This window comes from Colias croceus, chromosome 22, assembly GCF_905220415.1.
Source record: "Colias croceus chromosome 22, ilColCroc2.1".
NCBI classification, from domain to species: domain Eukaryota; kingdom Metazoa; phylum Arthropoda; class Insecta; order Lepidoptera; family Pieridae; genus Colias; species Colias croceus.
Window position 1 is genome coordinate 2,385,061 of NC_059558.1, and position 20,078 is coordinate 2,405,138.

General features: G+C 34.6%; 1 protein-coding gene across 2 annotated transcripts; it reads right to left on the reverse strand.

The window, feature by feature from the left end:
- Positions 1-1,746: 1,746 nt before the first annotated feature.
- On the reverse strand, positions 1,747-19,351 carry LOC123701924 (serine protease 55-like). Of its 2 annotated transcripts, none has more exons than XM_045649547.1 (8): positions 19,010-19,351; positions 18,072-18,267; positions 16,607-16,709; positions 14,000-14,173; positions 13,601-13,750; positions 12,804-12,894; positions 3,827-3,956; positions 1,747-2,430 (listed from the first exon to the last, which is right to left on the reverse strand). In XM_045649547.1, the coding sequence occupies exons 1-8, from the start codon at positions 19,263-19,265 to the stop codon at positions 2,049-2,051; spliced, it is 1,482 nt and encodes a 493-aa protein (XP_045505503.1). In that variant the 5' UTR covers positions 19,266-19,351; the 3' UTR covers positions 1,747-2,048. The 2 variants fall into 2 exon arrangements, with proteins under 2 accessions (XP_045505503.1, XP_045505502.1); XM_045649546.1 differs by having other exon boundaries at positions 19,004-19,351.
- Between the last annotated feature and the right edge of the window lie 727 nt (positions 19,352-20,078).

Sequence of the window (20,078 nt, forward strand, 5' to 3'; positions counted from 1 at the left end):
GGTTTCATCCGACTGCGATTTTATTTTGTTTCAAAAATTATCTACTCTAGTCTAGTTGTATAAAATATTTTCAGGTAATATTTTCAATATAGGTAAGTATACCTATTGCATATAGTTATGTTGTTTCTTTTGAACTGGATATTTTAAAATGTCAAATCTATAACTTTATCCGCTACATAAAACTGCATAAGTAGGCGTATTTGCAAAACATACACAGAAATTTTGTTATCTTTTTATAACTCCTTATATTTTTATATGATAAGATTTGTATGCAATCTGACATGCACATAGCCTATAAGTATATGTGATTATGTGATTATGATAATGTTTTTTTTTTAATAATTATGATGTTCTTTCACATTATCTTGCTTGAAAGGAATTTCGGAAGTTCGGAAATAATGAAAATGATAATCTTCAGATAAAAATTATTATGAATCTCGTTACAATTTATTATAAATTAAATAATATGTACTTATTTGTATTTTAGTACCTAACGAGTACGACTTACATTCAAGAACTATCAATTTTTAAATATCTTTAGAAAATAAATGTCATCACTTACATACTTAATATTATGTCAATTAGACTTAGCTCCTACTTGACTCCTACAGGGAAAGCCTGTGATGTGTCGGCTCGGACGAAAAATATTAATCAAATAACAATTTATTGTGTTTCTTAGGTACAGGGTATGGAAAGGATGCATTTCATGTTACTTTTCATTGCTGCTTTTTACGGGCTAGATTGGAATCAGCCTTGTTTGTAGCAGCTGGATATTATATTGTTAACAGTTTCATAGAATTGAAGAAGGAAAGAGAAATAATACAGCATTATTAAAAGTATAGAATAGAATCACAGCTGTAATACTGTATTTGCTAGCTTTGTTAAGTGTTAACAGGAATAAGCTAAATAAAATACCTTTATTGTGTAGAAAAATCCTACTATTACATATTATGAGACGAAGTATTTATACGGAGCAACGACAGAATAATTAATGTATTTCTTTGATGTCAAGTGAAATAATGTAAGCGTTGTCCAGAATATTTATAATATACTAGCAGTCCGCTCCGGCTTTGCCCGTGGTACATATTTACGTTTTCTCTACATAAGAACCATCCTCGTACTTCAAGGAATATAATAAAAAAAGAATTAACGAAATTGGTTCAGCCGTTCTCAAGTTATGCGCTTACCAACACATTTTGGGATTCATTTAATTATATTTTTAATATAAAGATTAAATGTTAATTTAGAAATACGCCATCTGTTATGATTTAGTATAAACTGCTAAAACAATAACATTTGTTTCCTATGAACAATCATAGATGGCGCTGTATCAAAATCGTACGAAGCCAGGTAAAAATATCTGATTCTCAACATTATATTATTCTAATTAATAATTATTATCATTTGGTTATTCTATTCAATTTAATTATGCATTTTATTTAACGCATATAGAACATATCTAGAATTTATGACTAAATTACTAATTCTTAAAAGTGACATCTAACGGCGAATAGAGAAAACAAGTAAACGTACAATATAATATAAACTTTGCATTTTAACTAGATAACATTATAATTTCATAGATGGCGTTATTTCAAAAAGCAATTGTAATCTGTTGCCCGCTGTTTCTCGCGTTCTAAAAATTAGAATCTAATAAAAGTTTCAATAAATAAAACTATAACTTTGTTTTGAAAAACATTTTTATTTACTATTTTCAATCAATAATCAAGATATCTGTTGGCTTATTAATAATACTATAATCAAAGAAATGTGTTACAAATGAAAATTTAACAAAAATAAAATAATTTAAAATAATTAAATTCTTATTTTACAGTATGCAACTACTAATACCTTTAGGTAATAATATAAGATGCAGTCATTAAATAAGTATGAAAGTGGTCTATGTTAATTGTTAACATATTGTTTAATACTTTTATTTTTTTTTTTAAATAGATAAAAAGTTGTAACTACCTATACATAAACATACACGCTTTACAACATCGTTTAAATATAATCATTGTATAATATGCTCATGAAGAATAGTTCCTTTATTTACTAATATAAGCAATCAGAGCTTCTATCGCTTCATCGCTATCCATACTCGAACTCTTTTCTCTATTTTCAAACACACTACCTTCATCAAACATAACCTCTTTCATAGCCAAAGTGCGCAACAAAACCTCAGCTTCATTCTCTTCATCCGTTTCTAGAATTCTGTCATTAATTAGATTAGATAAATTAACTTCATCCATAGTTTTATCATCCATAATAGAATCTGGTTCTATGTCCGCCCTGCGGTAGTTCTTTCGTATGTTGAAGCCGGCTTCTCGAAGCTTCTTTTTGGCTAGTTCTAAAAAGGTGGGAGACTGCAGGGTTTCTCGCAGCCAACTCTTGATTTTGTTTTTCTTGTCTTCCACGCGGGCTTTGAATCTAGAATATAAAATTTTCATGTTATGATAGAATTGAGATGGTAAATAAATGTACAGCAAACACTTTTTTGTGACGTAAGTATATTATTATTTTTACAAGAGCTTATGATTAGTATTTTGTAAAATTAAACCCACTACATAAATATATACATGTACACTGTGGTTGCAATATAAGCCAATATGAACTAAAAAGATCACGAAAGCAATTGCTCTAGCTCTAGGCTCTATGTTCGTTTGATCTAAAAGGACCGAGACACGTTTTTTCGTATCACAGAATTTAGTTTTCATAGCCTCTACCTATACATCAGAAATAGCAAGTTTCCCTCAAAAACTACATTACACCATGCCTAATACAGGTATAGTAACAGTTGGCACGCAAATAAACAATTTAATTTCGATCATTGCATCGCTCCTGCGGTTTGCAATGCATCACGACGTATCCACAAATGGAAGCGATTTGCTATTATGTAAGCCCAATAGTCTGGAATCCTTGGAACAATGTTGGATAAAAATAGCTAGGTTATGTTGAGGGTTTGAGGGCTTATAATAAGCTAGAAATACAAAATAGGTTATAGATACTAAATCATTTATTTATTTCATAATAACAAGTAATTAACAGGTTTTCCCAAAGCATGTTTAGTTTAAAATAAAATATTAAAATAGAATAAGTTTAAAATTTTCATTAATTATCGACTTAAGAATTTAAAAACATTCGATTTATACATATTTAAGGACGTATCATCATGACCAAATGATAATATTATAAATTCACCTGCTTGAAAACCAAAGCATAATATGTCATTTTTTCCATTTTAATGACCAACCAAATTATTATAACATTTTTTTCAAGTAGGTTAATATACTCCTTGTTTATCGAGAATTTTAGTACGTCTATTTTAAAATATTTAAATTACCTTCATATTTTAGTATTTTTAATAATCAGTAATTTTGCCAGTTTTACCAATAATATATCTAGCTGCTAGCAGGAATCAAAATTCTTACACAGGTATTATTTTCAGTTGTGTGTGTTTGTGTTTGTGTTCGAGTTCGAGTTCGAGTTCGTGTACGTGTTCGTGTTCGTGTTCGTGTTCGAATTTGTGTTTGTGTTTGTGTTTGTGTTTGTGTTTGAATTTGAATTTGAATTTTAAAATATTTAAATTACCTTCATATTTTATTATTTTTAATAATCAGTAATTTTGCTAGTTTAACCAATAATATATCTATCTGCTAGCAGGAATCAAAATTCTTACACAGGTATTATTTTCAGCAATTTCTCTTCTGCATTCCGTACAATAATTATTAATGTAAAACTATGCTATTTTTAAATACCTATTTAGTTTAACCTAGACACATCACATACTATTTTGGTAAACCTTCTAGAACAATCTAGAACTTACTTCTGCAACTCCCGTTCCCTTTGCCGCGCTTTTTCGATCTTAGCCTTCAGTTCTGGCACGGTGTGAGCCTCATTGGCTGTTACTGTTTCTTCCACCCACTCGGTTATTTCTGTTACACGGCTGTAGACTCCTGTATTGGGATCATAGTTATTTTCTTATCATTATATTGTTTATTAATTATTTTAACAAAAGGTTTCTTTATTAATTAGAGGCAGGGCTGTCTTAGACTATGCCGGGGCCCTTGGGCACACAAGAATTGGGGGCCCTTTGAAAACAAACTAGGTATACAATTTTTTTCCCATAAGTATATACTTAATATGTTTTTGTCCTAAATTGAAACTTAATGAAGTAATAAGAAATGAGAAAATTTCTATGTAAAATTTTTGCTCCATTTTTTTTATACATTTTACAAAAAAGTTACTTCTGACCAATCTTGTATTATATGGTATTTTGAGGAAACTTTTTTCCTTATTTTTTATATAATTCATTTGCAACGCTGGCTGCTGCTGTAATGGCGCTCCAAAGTTGACTTAAATTAAATGTAATTAAGAAATATTTTAAGAATTACTTTTTCAAATTACCTTTCTCTTTTCCAAATTTATCTTTTTAATTAGCATCTGGATTTTTTCTTTCGAAGCCGTTTCATATTGATCAAAATTATTGCGTGCGTTATTGACATAATTTATTCAAGGCCTAGGCAAATGGCAAAAGTCAAAACGCTTGTCATCTATTCGTATAAGGTAAACGCAGGTATTAACGACCCCTCTAAGGCAATTTCAAAATCAACCATATTTTTTAAGTATACTGGTTCTTCTAAAGATTTATAGTTTCATTTTATATGCTAGTGCTATGTCTAAAAAATGTTTTTATTGAAGAAAATACATTCTAATAAAGGATTATCTTGTAAAAAATAATTTACAATGTGACTTAGTCGATTGTTGCTATTACCGACCCATAAAAACGGCTGTGAAGCTATTAACGATTTTTATGCAGCTATTCCCGATCGTATGTGAGAGGAGGCCTTTTCCAGCAATGGAATGTATAGAAGCTAGTGATGATGATGATTACCGATCTTAATAAAATGAAATAAAAATGCAAATATATTCGTATTTTTTTTAGTATAGTTATTTTTAATAAAACAAATGAGTACTTCTTAGTAATGAACTAAAATAATTATAAACTTTTAAATTAATCAACATAATACTATTAATATAATATATCTAATATATAAAAATCAATGCCACTTTTCGTTGTAATTCCATAACTCGAGAACGGCTGAACCGATTTCGATAATTCTTTTTTTATTATATTCCTTGAAGTACGAGGATGGTTCTTATGTAGAGAAAACGTTAATATGTACCACGGGCGAAGCCGGGGCGGACCGCTAGTAATATATATAAATCTCGTGTCACAATGTTTGTCCTCAATGGACTCCTAAACCAGTTAACCGATCATAATAAAATTCGCACACCATGTACAATTCGATCCAACTTGAGAGATAGGATAGTTTTTATGAAAAAAAAACGTAAACATGTAGGTACCACGGGCGAAGCCGGGGCGAACCGCTAGTGTACATATATTAAATTAAGGATTTCAAACTCTAGGATATTTCCTTATGCTATTTGATTGATTGCTTCAGCGAGTTGTGTTTTACTGTATACTTTTCGCCGCTTTCGTGGCTCCATATTTCTGGAAAAAAATATAATTATATGTTTTATGTTAATTTAACCTAAAAAAATATAATTTTTAATAGGCACCTATTATTTCATTAAAGTAATAAAAATATATTTGCACGCTCAACTACGAGCAGAATGTTTAAGGATCAATATTATCTGTATCTACAAACATCTTTATTCTACATTCTGCAAATAAAGCAATTTGAATTTGAATTTGTAGATGAGAAACTAAACAATCTATATTCGATCGGTAATAGCTTCCTATAGTTGCTATTGCCGACCCACATGGGTCGGTAATAAAGTATGTAAGTATAAACCTAAATTGTATTACCGACCCATAAAAAAATGGTTATTTTAATTCATTTGACCATCAGACTATAAAATAGAATATAATTGATTAATGTCACACAAAATATGAACAAATGCATATTGTTTGAACAAAAAAAACAATGATTTACTACTGCAACTATTCGATATCGATCCTCGAAAAATATCATAACTTTGTATAAATTGACAACGCTAAAAGGTAAAAACTAGACAAAAAAGTTTAGGTCGCTAATAGATTTTTATGAAGACTCATAGCTTAGATTTAAACTGGTCTATAAAACCACTTGTGTTAGTGTGATACAATAACATAAAAGAAAATTAAAACAAAAAGTTACGTTGCTGCCATTGCCGACTTATGGGTCGTTGATACCTGCCACGACTTAAACTGGTGAAGCTAACACCGTCCCATTTTAATTTAAAGTTTTATCGTTTCAAATTACTTTCTATTAATAAAATGTTGTGAGAAATGAAAAGTTGACACTTAAATGCATTGACATTTAGTAATATAAAATAAAGTATAGATGACATTTGTTTGTAAATGTCTTAAAAAGATAAATCACAGTACTTACCCGAAGGAACAACGGAACAGTACGAAACGTCCTGCGTCCACGCTACCCCGCAGCAACTTACGTATTTTAACTCTTTTTTGCACAGTTACTCACACTAACGTAAAAGTATACGATGCTCAAGTAATACATTCGTGTATAACTTTGCCTACCTATAGCTAGAATAGTTCTGGAAACGTTTAAATTTCGAATTACTTTTATAGGTCGGTAATACCTTCAGATTTTCGATGGGTCGTTGATAGCTGCGTTTACCCTAGAAGTGGTCCGGTGTGAACAGAGTTCACTAAATTCTAGGACCTTTAAAACTACAAAATTTCATATCCAGCAGAAAATTAGTAAAATTGTTCAAAGGATTACTAAAAATAAAATACAAAATTAACTGTCATTCCGGTACGTGAATTAAAAAACATATTAAAGGTTATAAATAAAAAAAAAAATAGGTGATTTCGCGATTTATACTGAAACGATAAGTTTTATCATAAAATCATTTAGGTGTGAAGTGATTTAAGAAACGTTTGCATATTATAAGGATGGGATGAGTTTATAAATCGTTATATCTTAGAAAATGGTAGGAAGCTTCTTCTTAAACAACATCTTAGGAAAATAATGTAAAGCAACATCTTAGGAAAATAATGTAAGTATATTGATTCTTTTGTATAGATAATTTTATGATCTACAATTTGGGTAAAAGTGGTTATACTATGATAAAACTTACAGTTTCGGTAAAAATCACGAAAAACCTATACAGGGTGTAATCGTTAAGTGTGCACAGGCGATTATTCTGTAACTATTACAGATATCAAAAAACTTTAAACTGATATCGAAAGTATTTAACCTAATGAGTAAAATGGCCATAATAAATTTTTAAAAATAAAACGAGAAATATCTAAAAAATTAACTTGAAACCCTCCCATACATTTAGTATGAGATACGAATATCCCATGTACATGGGTTGATCCAAAAGTAATGATAATCAATATTAAACAAGGTCATCACAGTTATAATGATTATGTAGTTCTCTAGATAGTCTTCTAACTGGAAAATATACTTCAATATTTTTTTTCCTAAACTTAAAAAAAAAAAAAACTTTGACTTCATCCACAAAAACCCCTCCACGCGGCTATCACTTCGCTGTCGTCTTAAAATAATTTATTGCTAAGAAAGTGTTTCTTGTGCCGAGGAATGAGATAAAAGTAAATAGGAGCTAGATCTAAAAAATAGGGTAGGTGTTCAAGCATTTGGAATGCCGATTTTTGAATGGCAGCCATCGCAACTGACGCTTTGTGATCTGGTGCGTTGTCTTGGTGAAACAGCGTTCATGTCCGCAGTTTGCCATGTCTCTTTTTCTTACTAACCTACCGCAATCTTTTAATTTGGTCTGTTTAGTAAGAGCCCAATAAAGTGGCTACCTTTTTAAAATATTCCACCATAATTATTTCTTTAGCGTCCCAAAAAACTACCGCTTTAATCTAACCTACTGATTTTCACTTTGAATTTCTTCATCGTCACTTTGGAAGCTCGCATCCAGGACATTGATTGTTTTTTGGTTTCAGCATAAACATGGTGAACTCGGGTAACATCCATGATCACAAAACGTGACAAAAAATTATCCTGATATCATTAAAAATTTAGAAATTTACCCTCTACATGTCGAATCGTTGTTTCTTCTTTTCGTCGAGACACATTCTGGCACGCACGGTTCACATTCAAATTAATGTAAATAATTGGAAACGTGGCCTGTTGATATGATTTTTTTGTGATTACTTAGTGAACACATGAGCAAGCAAAAAACATTTGTTTTATATTTTTATGTGCACAGGAAATACCCAATTATTTTGGATCAACCTAGTACATTTAATATGAAAGATTTTAGCTTTTTCTTTCTTTTTTTGGTTTTCTGCTTTAATTACTTCGCAAATTTGAAGGGAAGTTCATTTAGAAACTGTAAATAGAGCTCCTCATTGTAATGCACAATGAGGACATCACTTCGAAAATCTGCTATGAATACAAAATGTATGGGAAATAAAATGTATGGGAGCGTTTAATGTAACATTTTTGGGTATTTCTCGTTTTATTTATAAAAATTTATTATGGCCATTTTACACATTAGGTTAAGTACTTTCGATATCAGTTTAAAGTTTTTTGGTATCTGCAATAGTTACGGAATAATCGCTTGTGCACACTTAACGATTACACCCTGTATATTATCTATTGACTTTTAGGAAAAAAAATTTTCCTAGTACCTTACAGAAGGTTGGGAAATTTAGTATATTTTTGAAGTGAAATTTCTTTAGGCGCGTTGAGAGTAAAATGTCATGGTCTCATCATAACAATACCCTAACGTCATGGAGATGGTTGTTAAATCATCTCAATAGATAGTGCGCGGTGTGTCCCTTAAGACACATAAAACTGAAAGAATAGAATAAATTCGATTGCTCTGGCGGGTCACGAGTGGCTGAGTTGGTTAGGCATCCGCCCCGGAATGGCGCGAAAGGATGCGGGTTCGAGTCCCGCCTCGTGATCGAATTTTTTCTATTCTTTATATAAATACATGGTGGGAGACTATTGTCGCGGCTATAATGACCACCCATCAGCTGAAGCCGTGTCGCCAAGCGTCCGCGTTCCGACACGATGATGCTGATGTAGCCCCAGTGGAGACGGGTCGAATCTGTTGCGCTTATACAACCTGGACGATTTGACGCACACTTATGTTGTTGCACCTGGAGACTAGTCATGGAGGGTAGCGGGATCCGAGGCACGGTTTACCGCTGGCCGACCGCTAGTCAGTAGGGGGCCCAAGTAGCGTGCTAGCCACATGTGAAAGGCTGCCCCGCCAACTAGCGAAAAATCCCAAGATGCGCCATAGTGCCGGTTGGCGACCGGATGAGAGGGCCCTATGGACATCCTTGGGGGGGCTCGGGCGTCCCCGCAGTCTCCAGACTAGTCCCCATCAGTGTAGCTGATGAGTGTGTGTCTCAGGTCTAGAAGTATAACGCCTCGATTCACTGCCGTCTTCACACCAAACTGGCTTCTTACCCCTCTGGTAGCAAAGCGTTTTGGTCCCTGGCTAAGGCGGTTGAATCGAATTTCTGCCGCCCCTCACTTCCTCCACTGCTGAAACCGGATGGGTCGCTGGCTCACACCGCCGTAGAGAAAGCGAACCTTTTTGCTTCTCTTTTTGCGGAAAATTCTCGTCTTGATCCCGCAAATGCGAAACCTCCCAGTCTACCTGGATGCGAGGTGAACATGCCGGAAATTCGCATCCGTCAGACTGAGGTTCTTAAAACGCTGCGGAATCTTGACGTGAATAAAGCCAGTGGCCCTGATGGAATTCCAGCCATAGTTCTTAAAACCTGTGCACCTGAACTTGCTCCTGTTTTGACGCGCCTCTTTCGCCTCTCGATGACGACTGGAATAGTACCAAAATCTTGGAAACTTGCCAACGTGCAGCCCGTGCCCAAAAAAGGCAGTCGTGCCGACCCCTCCAACTACAGGCCAATTTCAGTCACGTCCATACTCTGTAAGACTATGGAGCGTGTACTGAACAGTCGGCTCCTGGCACACCTAGAAGCGAACGACCTCCTCAGTGACCGACAATACGGGTTCCGCCGAAACCGGTCCACTGGGGATCTTCTAGCGTACGCCACCTACATCTGGAGCGAGGCCATCGAGAATCATGGTGAAGCACTTGCTGTCTCCCTTGATATCTCGAAGGCCTTCGATAGGGTCTGGCATGATAGTCTTATTGGCAAGCTTCCATCCTACGGTCTGCCTGCTGGTCTCTGCGCCTGGATCTCAGATTTCCTGAGAGACCGGTCGATTCGAGTAGTCGTCGACGGCTGCTCGTCCGACCAATTGGCTATTAATGCCGGGGTCCCTCAGGGATCAGTTCTCTCCGCAACACTCTTCCTGCTACACATTAACGATCTGCTGAGACCCGGTATCTATGTTCGTGTTCGTGTTCGTTGTTCGTGTTCGTTGTTCGTGTTCGTGTTCGTGTTCGTGTTCGTGTTCGTTGTTCGTGTTTGATGTATAATTCCACATAGCAGCTCTATATAATTCCACACAGAGAGAACACGTGCAGTAACCACCAATATTTTAAGACAACTGACGGATTTTTGAGTTTTTTGACTGACAGGCTACCGTCACCTACCACACGATTTGTTTTTGATTGTGTATGACCATGAATTGACTTCTATTTCTTTTGAACAAGGTGTAAAATGCAAGTTCGTTGTTTAGGGCTCTTACGATTCAATGATTCGAGTGTCTTCGGAAATACGACAATTAGCGAAGATTTGCATGTGCATTATTAATTTTGGATTACTGTAATATATTTTTTATAATAAGGACACCAGACGACTGAATTGTATTCAAGGTTAGACCTTACGAGAGAATTATTACAATAAATTATTAAAATATACAAGTTCGAATTCTCAAAAAAATTGTGTCACCGAAAATAAAAATAAAATTTAATAATGACATACCTAAACTTTTCAAACATTGCAGTGTCCTGCCAATTAATTATAAATTTGAATTTCAGTTGCTCAAAGAAAACTTCTTCAACACAAAATATCAAACATTAAATTCACACTCTTACCATACACGGAACACTACTCTTAATAAATTAATTAAACCATTCTCAAAAAACATGTATGGCCAACGACGTACCGCGTTCTTGATACCAGATATCTTGAATGGGTTGGATACTAAATTAAGAAATTGTATTACTAAAATAAATATAAAACGTAAACTTAAGCAATATTATCTAAGTAGACAAGTTGTAGTTGATGTTATAGTTATAAGTAAAAAAAAAAAAACTGTTATTTTTGTGCAAACTTTAGACTCAACTAATGTATTCTACAGTTAAACCGAAATTGTTTTGTTTATAAATTATTGTATACGAACATTACTATAAACCTCAGTGGTTTTTTAATTCACAGCTGTACATTAATATATCTGTAAACCTTTTTTGTTTCTGATAATAAAAAAAATAAAAAAAAAATAGTGTGTGTACAAATCACGCTGGATGCTTAGAAAAACATGTAATTTTTTAAAGAGAAAAATTGTCTGTCATCTCCTCCAGGGGGGGCCCCCAGACGATGGCCCTGGGCACTGGCCCCCTGTGCCCCTATGGTAAAGACGGTAATGATTAGAGGTAAGTACCTACTTAGTATATAAGTTAGGTAGGCTTTCTTATTAAATTATTAATCTCGTCGTAATCAGTAGATTTTCATCTATTTCAGCACTATCTAAGATTGTGTGTAAATAATATGATGTGTATGTATGTGTAATGTTTATGTGTGTGTGAGGTCTAATTTTTGGTTGTAAGATTTGGGTCATAATTGCTGGATTTAAAGGTTGCTTATATTGTCTTTTAATTCTTCAGCATTCGTATGAGAACAAAGTTAAAAAAAGAGCGTGTGGCACTCGGGGACTGCCGCGGTAAAGCTATTGCATAGCATGCCTTCAAGCCACACCTCCGTGCCCGTCGGAGTGGGGAGCGTGAGGTTTTTTCGTTACGGAATTTCTCGATTTGGTCCCCGCGCTCAAGGCCCGCGATAGAAGCTATGCAATAGCTTAAAAAAGAGACGTGTGGCTTCGGGGACTGCCGCGGTAAAGCTATTGCATAGCATCCCTTCAAGCCACACCTCCGAGCCCGTCGGAGTGAGGAGCGTGAGGTTTTTTCGTTACGGAATTTCTCGATTCGGTCCCCGCGCTCAAGGCCCGCGATAGAAGCTATGCAAATTGCAATAGCTTAAAAATCGTGTTTTACATACCTATAATAATACTGTGGTGTAAGGACAGAATTTTGTAGGTAAGTATTTTGATCTTATACAATAGGGAAATTGTTGTGAATTTATTTATTTGATTAAAATATCCACCAAAAACTCTATGGTAATAATGGTATGGTAATCATTCTTTCCCTACTGAATATTGCTACCTCGTTCACTTTAATATTATGCATTCAAAATGAATTATTCATAGTAAATATTCGAATTTGATTGCAACCAATTGGTAAATATAATGGTTTCATTGTATGAAAACTTGTTATTAAGTGCACGTAATCTAACAAAATTAGTACAATTATATTAGCCTGTACTTTAGAGTATTAAATGCAATTTATGAATATTTGAAATGTTAAGCATGTTGCCGTTATCTGGTTTAATATACTATTTAATTGAATAACTAGCGCTTTCATTGAATGACGATATTTAATTGAATGACTAAAGGACATCTCGTCATGTTGTATAATATAACGTTGAACACCTTGACTGAACGTCATTTTCGCAGGACAGTTGCTCTTTGCCCATGCCCCATGGCGATGACATTCATTTTTAATGTATTACCCTCCTCATATAATTTTGAATAAACAAACAAACAAACAGTTATACAATTGTATATATTTACCTGGCGACCGTGGGTCACCACACTGTTTGCCGCCAAACGAAACGATCCCCAAGAGGACTCCATCACGCACAGCTGGCCCGCCGGAGTCGTGCTAAAAATATCATTTTTTTAGCGTTTTTGTTTAATTATTATGTAATTTTACTTATCTCTACTGATATCATGAAGGTGCAGAGTTTGATTGTTTGGTTGTAGGTACACGCTAATCACAGGAAAATATCATCAGGAAGGACTGGTTTGGATTGAAAAATAATTGTTGTTGTTGGATAGTTCATTTGACGTGGAATGATATAAATTATAATATATCGTCACGATATTACCAAAAGAATAGATAGCAACAATGAAAAATGTTGTAAAAGCATCAAGAGCTGATGATTACCAATCAATATTATTTAGGTAGATACTTATGTATTCTAATGTATTTTTGTGAACGATTCATTTTCTACTTTTCAAGATAACAAAAGATTCAATCATGGTCCTTCTAAAAGAAATTCCTGGCAGCTCAGTCCAGTAATATTATTGCCGTGATTTTGATCGTATAGGTCAAGTAAGGGATAATAGTTTTTTCCCGTTCTTTTGTCCGCGGTTCGCTAATCTATACTTCTTATTATAAAGCTGAAGTTGTTTGTTTGTTTGAACGCGCTAAGCTCAGGAACTACCTGTCCGATTTGAAAAATTATTTCGGTGTTAGATAGCCCATTTATCGAGGAAAGCTATAGGCTTAATTTATTATCACGCTAAGACCAACAGGAAAAAAGCAATGCGGGTAAAACCGCGGGGCATATCTAGTGAAAACTTACGTTACAAGCATCTTTTCCGCCTGTCGCATACCCGGCGCAGAGCATTCTCTTAGTAATATAGAATCTGTAGGCCTTCTGACATTGGTCGAGTTGCATCACCGGGACGGGCACGAAACGGATACGATCCGGGATGTGGCCGAAACCTGATTCCTGGATAGAATTAATGAATGATTGAATATTTACTGTATATGTTACTATAGTATCCATTTAAAATTATTTTTTATGAAACATTGTTTGCCTATCTGTAATTTAGATTCCTAAGTTTTGAATTGTTTGAACAAAAAATTATGCATCTAGATAATAAGCCTTTTGAATAAATAAACTAAACTCTAAAGCAATATGCAAAAACTATAAACACGTAGTTAACAGTTAGCTAATTTCCAAGCAATATCTACTAACATCAGTGCTTCCCCAGCCAGTGACTATAAGCAGATCACTCGATTTAACAACATAGTCTCTTGAGGGTAGATTCAGAACTGCAATATTCCTGCCGATCGGCATCGGACGGTCCAAGCGAAGCAGGGCGAAATCGTAGTCTGCATTGCCTGGTGAATAGTCCTTTGGAAAGAATGCCTGGAAATTTTAAACAAATATATTATTCTTATATTATTATGAAGAAGCTGTTTTGATAAGATCCCTTTAAGAGCATTCTAAGTAAGATCCTTCTTTACAAGCTGAGTTCTAATAAAAACTTGTATTGAAAATTTTTTCAATAATTACATGTAAAAATTAGTAACTATTTGGTTTTGTACTAATGAATAGCCTTGATAAATAATAGAACTTGGTTAAATAATTGCCATAATATAATTACTCCAAAGAATGAATGAAAATGAAAGTGTTGGAAAGTGTGAATATTTTTAGTTATTCCTGAGATAAGCGTTTTCTACCAAAAATATAATCAGCTCTATAGATTCGATGTATGATCTCCATTAAATTATTATTATCAAAAACTTAAAAAGATCAAAAATTTACGGAAAGAAAATCGCCCCAAATTTTTAATTTTATCATCATTGTGATCAATTTTTCAGCCATAGAACAAGCGCTGTCAAAACTTCTTGACAGCCACTCATTCAAAATTCAATGGATCCAGTAATTAGCGAAGATATCAAGAATCTTTATCTTTTATCTAACCTTCAAAGGTACAACAAAGGAAGCCTTATTAATTATATTGTAAAAATCTAGTCTTTATCGTTGGTTTAATGCTCTAAGTCTTTATCGTATAATATTGCAGTTTTTAAGCTATTGCATAGCTTCTATCGCGCCTTGAGCGCGGGGACCGAATCGAGAAATTCCGTAACGAAAAAACCTCACGCTCCCCACTCTGACGGGCGGAGGTGTGGCTTGAAGCCATAGCATGCAATAGCTTTACCGCGGCAGTCCCCGAGTGACACACGTCGTTTTTTTATCACAGTCCTACTAATATTATAAATGCGAAAGTTTGTGAGGATGTGTGTGTGTGTGTGTTTGTTACTCTTTCACGCATATACTACTGAACCGATTACAATGAAATTTAGCACACATATAGAGGGTAACTTGGATTAACACTTATAATAGACTAGCTTCCGCCCACGACTTTGTACGTGCATCCCCGTGTTTCCCCGTTCCCGCAATATTATTATATATTATACAACATGACGAGATGTCCTTTAGTCATTCAATTAAATATCGTCATTCAATGAAAGCGCCAGTTATTCAATTAAATAGTATATTAAACCAGATAACGGCAACATGCTTAACATTTCAAATATTCATAAATTGCATTTAATACTCTAAAGTACAGGCTAATATAATTGTACTAATTTTGTTAGATTACGTGCACTTAATAACAAGTTTTCATACAATGAAACCCATTATATTTACCAATTGGTTGCAATCAAATTCGAATATTTACTATGAATAATTCATTTTGAATGCATAATATTAAAGTGAACGAGGTAGCAATATTCAGTAGGGAAAGAATGATTACCATACCATTATTACCATAGAGTTTTTGGTGGATATTTTAATCAAATAAATAAATTCACAACAATTTCCCTATTGTATAAGATCAAAATACTTACCTACAAAATTCTGTCCTTACACCACAGTATTATTATAGGTATGTAAAACACGATTTTTAAGCTATTGCAATTTGCATAGCTTCTATCGCGGGCCTTGAGCGCGGGGACCGAATCGAGATATTCCGTAACGAAAACCCTCACGCTCCCCACTCTGACGGGCGGAGGTGTGGCTTGAAGCCATAGCATGCAATAGCTTTACCGCGGCAGTCCCCGAGTGCCACACGTCGTTTTTTTATCACAGTCCTACTAATATTATAAATGCGAAAGTTTGTGAGGATGTGTGTGTGTGTGTTTGTTACTCTTTCACGCATATACTACTGAACCGATTACAATGAAATTTAGCACACATATAGAGGGTAACTTGGATTAACACTTATAATAGACTAGCTTCCGCCCACGACTTTGTACGTGCATCCCCGTGTTTCCCCGTTCCCGCAAGAATTTCGGGAAATCCTTTCTTAGCGAATGCCTACGTCCTAACATCTACCTGCATGCCAAATTTCAACCCGATACGTCTAGTGGTTTGGGCTGTGCGTTGATAGATCACTATATCAGTCACCTTTGAGTTTTATATATATATAGATTTAATCCCGGAAATCTCACGGGAACGGGAAGTATGCGGGTTTTCCTTTGAAAACGCGGGCGAAGCCGCGGGCGGAATGAGGATGTGTGCTAAATTTCATTGTAATCAGTTCAGTAGCTTTTACGTGAAAGAGTCTTATTTCATATGACATATTTCATACTAGCTTACCGCCCGCGGCTTCGCCCGGTTGTCTAAATCCTAATAAATTATATACTAAAACCTTCCTCTTGAATCACTCTATTAAAAAAACCGCATCAAAATCCCTTACGTAGTTTTAAAGACTTAAGCATACAAAGGGACATAGGGAAATAGGGACAGAGAAAGCGACTTTGTTTTATACTATGTAGTGATATCGTTCCTTACCTTATTGACTCTGGCCTGGTAACCACCTCGATTGTGGAACGAACTGCCTGCCCTGATGATGAAGGGTTGCAGCTTCTTCTTATCACTATCAATATCAAATGCTCTGAAACAGTTGTATCATGATTATTAACTACATTTGTTGCCTGAAATAAATAAATAAATAAATAAAAAATTAAGCTATTCCATAGCTTCTACCGCGGGCCTTGAGCGCGTGGACCGAATCGAGAAATTACGTAAAGAAAAAACCTCACGCTCCCCACTCCGACGGGCGGAGGTGTGGCTTGAAGGCATGCTATGCAATAGCTTTACCGCGGCAGTCCCCGAAGCCACACGTCTTTTTTTATTTATTTATTTGATTATCTCATTTATATAATGTTAAGGTATGTCTATCAGATGTTATAACAGCAAAATGGTATAAATACAGAAACGCGGTTAAGCAACGGTTGGCACAGTCATATATTGGATGGGTGACCTATTCTTTTTCGGCTTCTCACTAAAATTAATGAGAAATTGTTTTTGTTTGTCTATCTTACATATTGTAACGGGGCGATTTTATGATATGATTTTTGTGTCTGATCAGACACAAAAATCATATAAATGTAGCCTGTATGATCATACAGGCAACATTTATTCCTAAGAAAATTTATATTCAAAACACGAACGCAGCCGCGGGTAAAAGCTAGTTTTTTATAATGTAAAGGATACTTCATCTGTAATTCAATTGGATTCACAATGAAAATTGTGGAATGTGTATTTTAGCTTCAATGAAGTTTTCAACAAACTTGAACATAAATAGCCCCTCAATTACATATTCATAATGTTCTACATTATTGTTTCTTTGTGAAATAGCTTTTATTTTTCAAGGTTGGTTGAGTAATATCATTTCTATGTGATCCTTTTATTTTATTTTATTAATTTTCTCGATTGATTTATCACAAAATTAAGAGGTAATGGTATTAACAACAAAAACTGTGTTTAAAAACAATTTAAACACAGTCTAACTTTGAACCAGGGATCTATCACTTTAATAGTTTTCTATGTGAAATACGACAAAACCAGATTAAAGAGAACCCGCTCTAAAAAATAAACCCTGTCTAAAGTTTTTTTGTGGTAAAACAGTAAGTATTTATTTTTGTAAATTCTATTTGTAACCTGATTTTGAAAACTTTAATTCTCCTAAAGTATATTTTCATCTCTCCCGGATCGTACTTTACGGATCCAAAGTAACACAAAGTGTATTGCGTTATTTTTTGTACGTTTAGTAACAATAGAGATTTTTTCAGAACTGCCATATTATGTAATATAGTTCACCGTCTCCACCACTCGGATGAACAGAACGTTATAATTAAGACAAAAAAAGAAACTATGTAGCTTAAAAATCAAATTACTTTAGTTACATTAGCAAAAAAATATAAATATGATGACTGCTTTCTGCTGCTTAGTCACAATTAAAAACCTAACTCACGATTCCATACAATGTCCAGCTGTTAACACCCACTGCTCATCGATGATAGACCCTCCGCACCAATGCTTGCCATTCCTAGATATAGCCACATTGTAAGGATACATGCATATGCTCGTCTCCATGCCGCCCACGATGCGCCGCACGGCATATGCTCGGAATGCCCATGCTAGATGCTCGTTGTTTGATTCTGGGAATACTGGAATGTGGTGTAAGGGGCATGAAATACCATAGCATAATATGATCTAAGCCCTAAGGGCATGAATTGCGTTCTTTATCCATTGCTAGTTCATTAGCCATTGCTAGTTGGTGAAATTACGAATTTTCATTGAAAAAACTTAAATAAAACTTAGGTAAATTAACAAAAAAAGTGCGTGTATACCGAGCACACGTGTCAGAAGTGAAACTTCTTTGGCAAGATTCAAGGATACCAAAATCGTCGCCTTACTCCATGACTGACGGTAGTACCATGATGCGACCTTGAAATACTCTACGCACCTAAAGAAGTTTCACTTCAATAAATTGCGTAAATATTAGTAAGTATATTCTCCAAATCAAGGTAAAAAAAGTATCCTTTGTAGTACGAATATAGTTTGGTTATCATCGACATTCCAGATGCATGAAGTTATGAATATATGAATTACTAGATTTTCAAAGGAAAACCCGCATTGTTCCCGTTCCCGTGGGATTTCCAGGATAAAACCTATCCTATGTGTTAATCCAAGTTACCCTCTATATGTGTTCTAAATTTCATTGTAATCGGTTCAGTAGTTTTTGCGTGAAAGAGTAACAAACACACACACACATCCTCACAAACTTTCGCATTTATACCTAATATTAGTAGGATTACTAGGTACAACTCTACCTGGCAATATTTTAATTCATTGTTAAATTAAATATTTTCAAATAAGTTTGGTTATAAAATCGTAATGTACCATTACCCGGATCCATTCTTTCATCGAACGTTATTCTAAATCTAGTAGACGAATTATCATTCTTGAATCTATACTTTTCTTCCAAATAAACTTTAATCTCATCTTCTTCATTCTTTTCTTTTCCATAATCAACATCACTATTATATTTTACATCAACCTCTCTATCTAACGAATCATCCACTTCAACAACATGAAGACTTGTAACCAAATCGAAAGCAAATATAATTAAAATTATTTTAGAAGTTTCAATTTCGAATTTCATTTTTATCTTTGGATTAAAAACATTTTGCTTCGTTCCTCTAGAACGTGTCGGATACAATAAAAACTTTTATGTTTATTTGACGAGCGCATTTTATTGTTAGTGTAAATGGGTTTTTCGAGTACTGTTTTGTTTTATACTAGGTTTCCGCCCGCGGCTTCGCCCGCGCAGTCAAAGGAAAACCCGCATAGTTCTCGTTCCCGTGGGATTTCCGGGATTGCGTCATTTTCCCGGGATAAAAAGTAGCCTATGTCCTTTCTCGGGTATCAAAATATCTCCATACCAAATTTCATGAAGATTGGTTCTGTAGTTTAGGCGTGATTGAGTAACAGACAGACAGACAGAGTTACTTTCACATTTATAATATTAGTATGGATTGAATCGAAATGTGACTTCGGAGTTCGGATGCGCTGTTAATGCGAAATGTTTATCGGTTTCTATTGTTTAACTGCAAGCACGGGTTGTATTTGAATTTTGAGTTTAGTGTTGGCAATTGTCTAACGTTTATCAAGATTTATGCTCGCGGTTTCATCCGCATTGCTCCGCTCCTGTTGGTCTTAGCGTGATGATATTATAATATAGTCTTCCTCGATAAATGGGCTATTTAACACCGAATTTCTTTTCCAAATTGGACCAGTAGTTCCTGAGATTAGCGCGTTCAAACAAACAAACAAACTTCAGCTTTATAATATCAGTAAGTATAGATATGTAACACCGAAAGAATTTTCCAAATCGGACCTGTAGTTCCTGAGATTAGCGCGTTCAAACAAACAAACTCTTCAGCTTTATAATATTAGTATAGATGAAATAAATGTG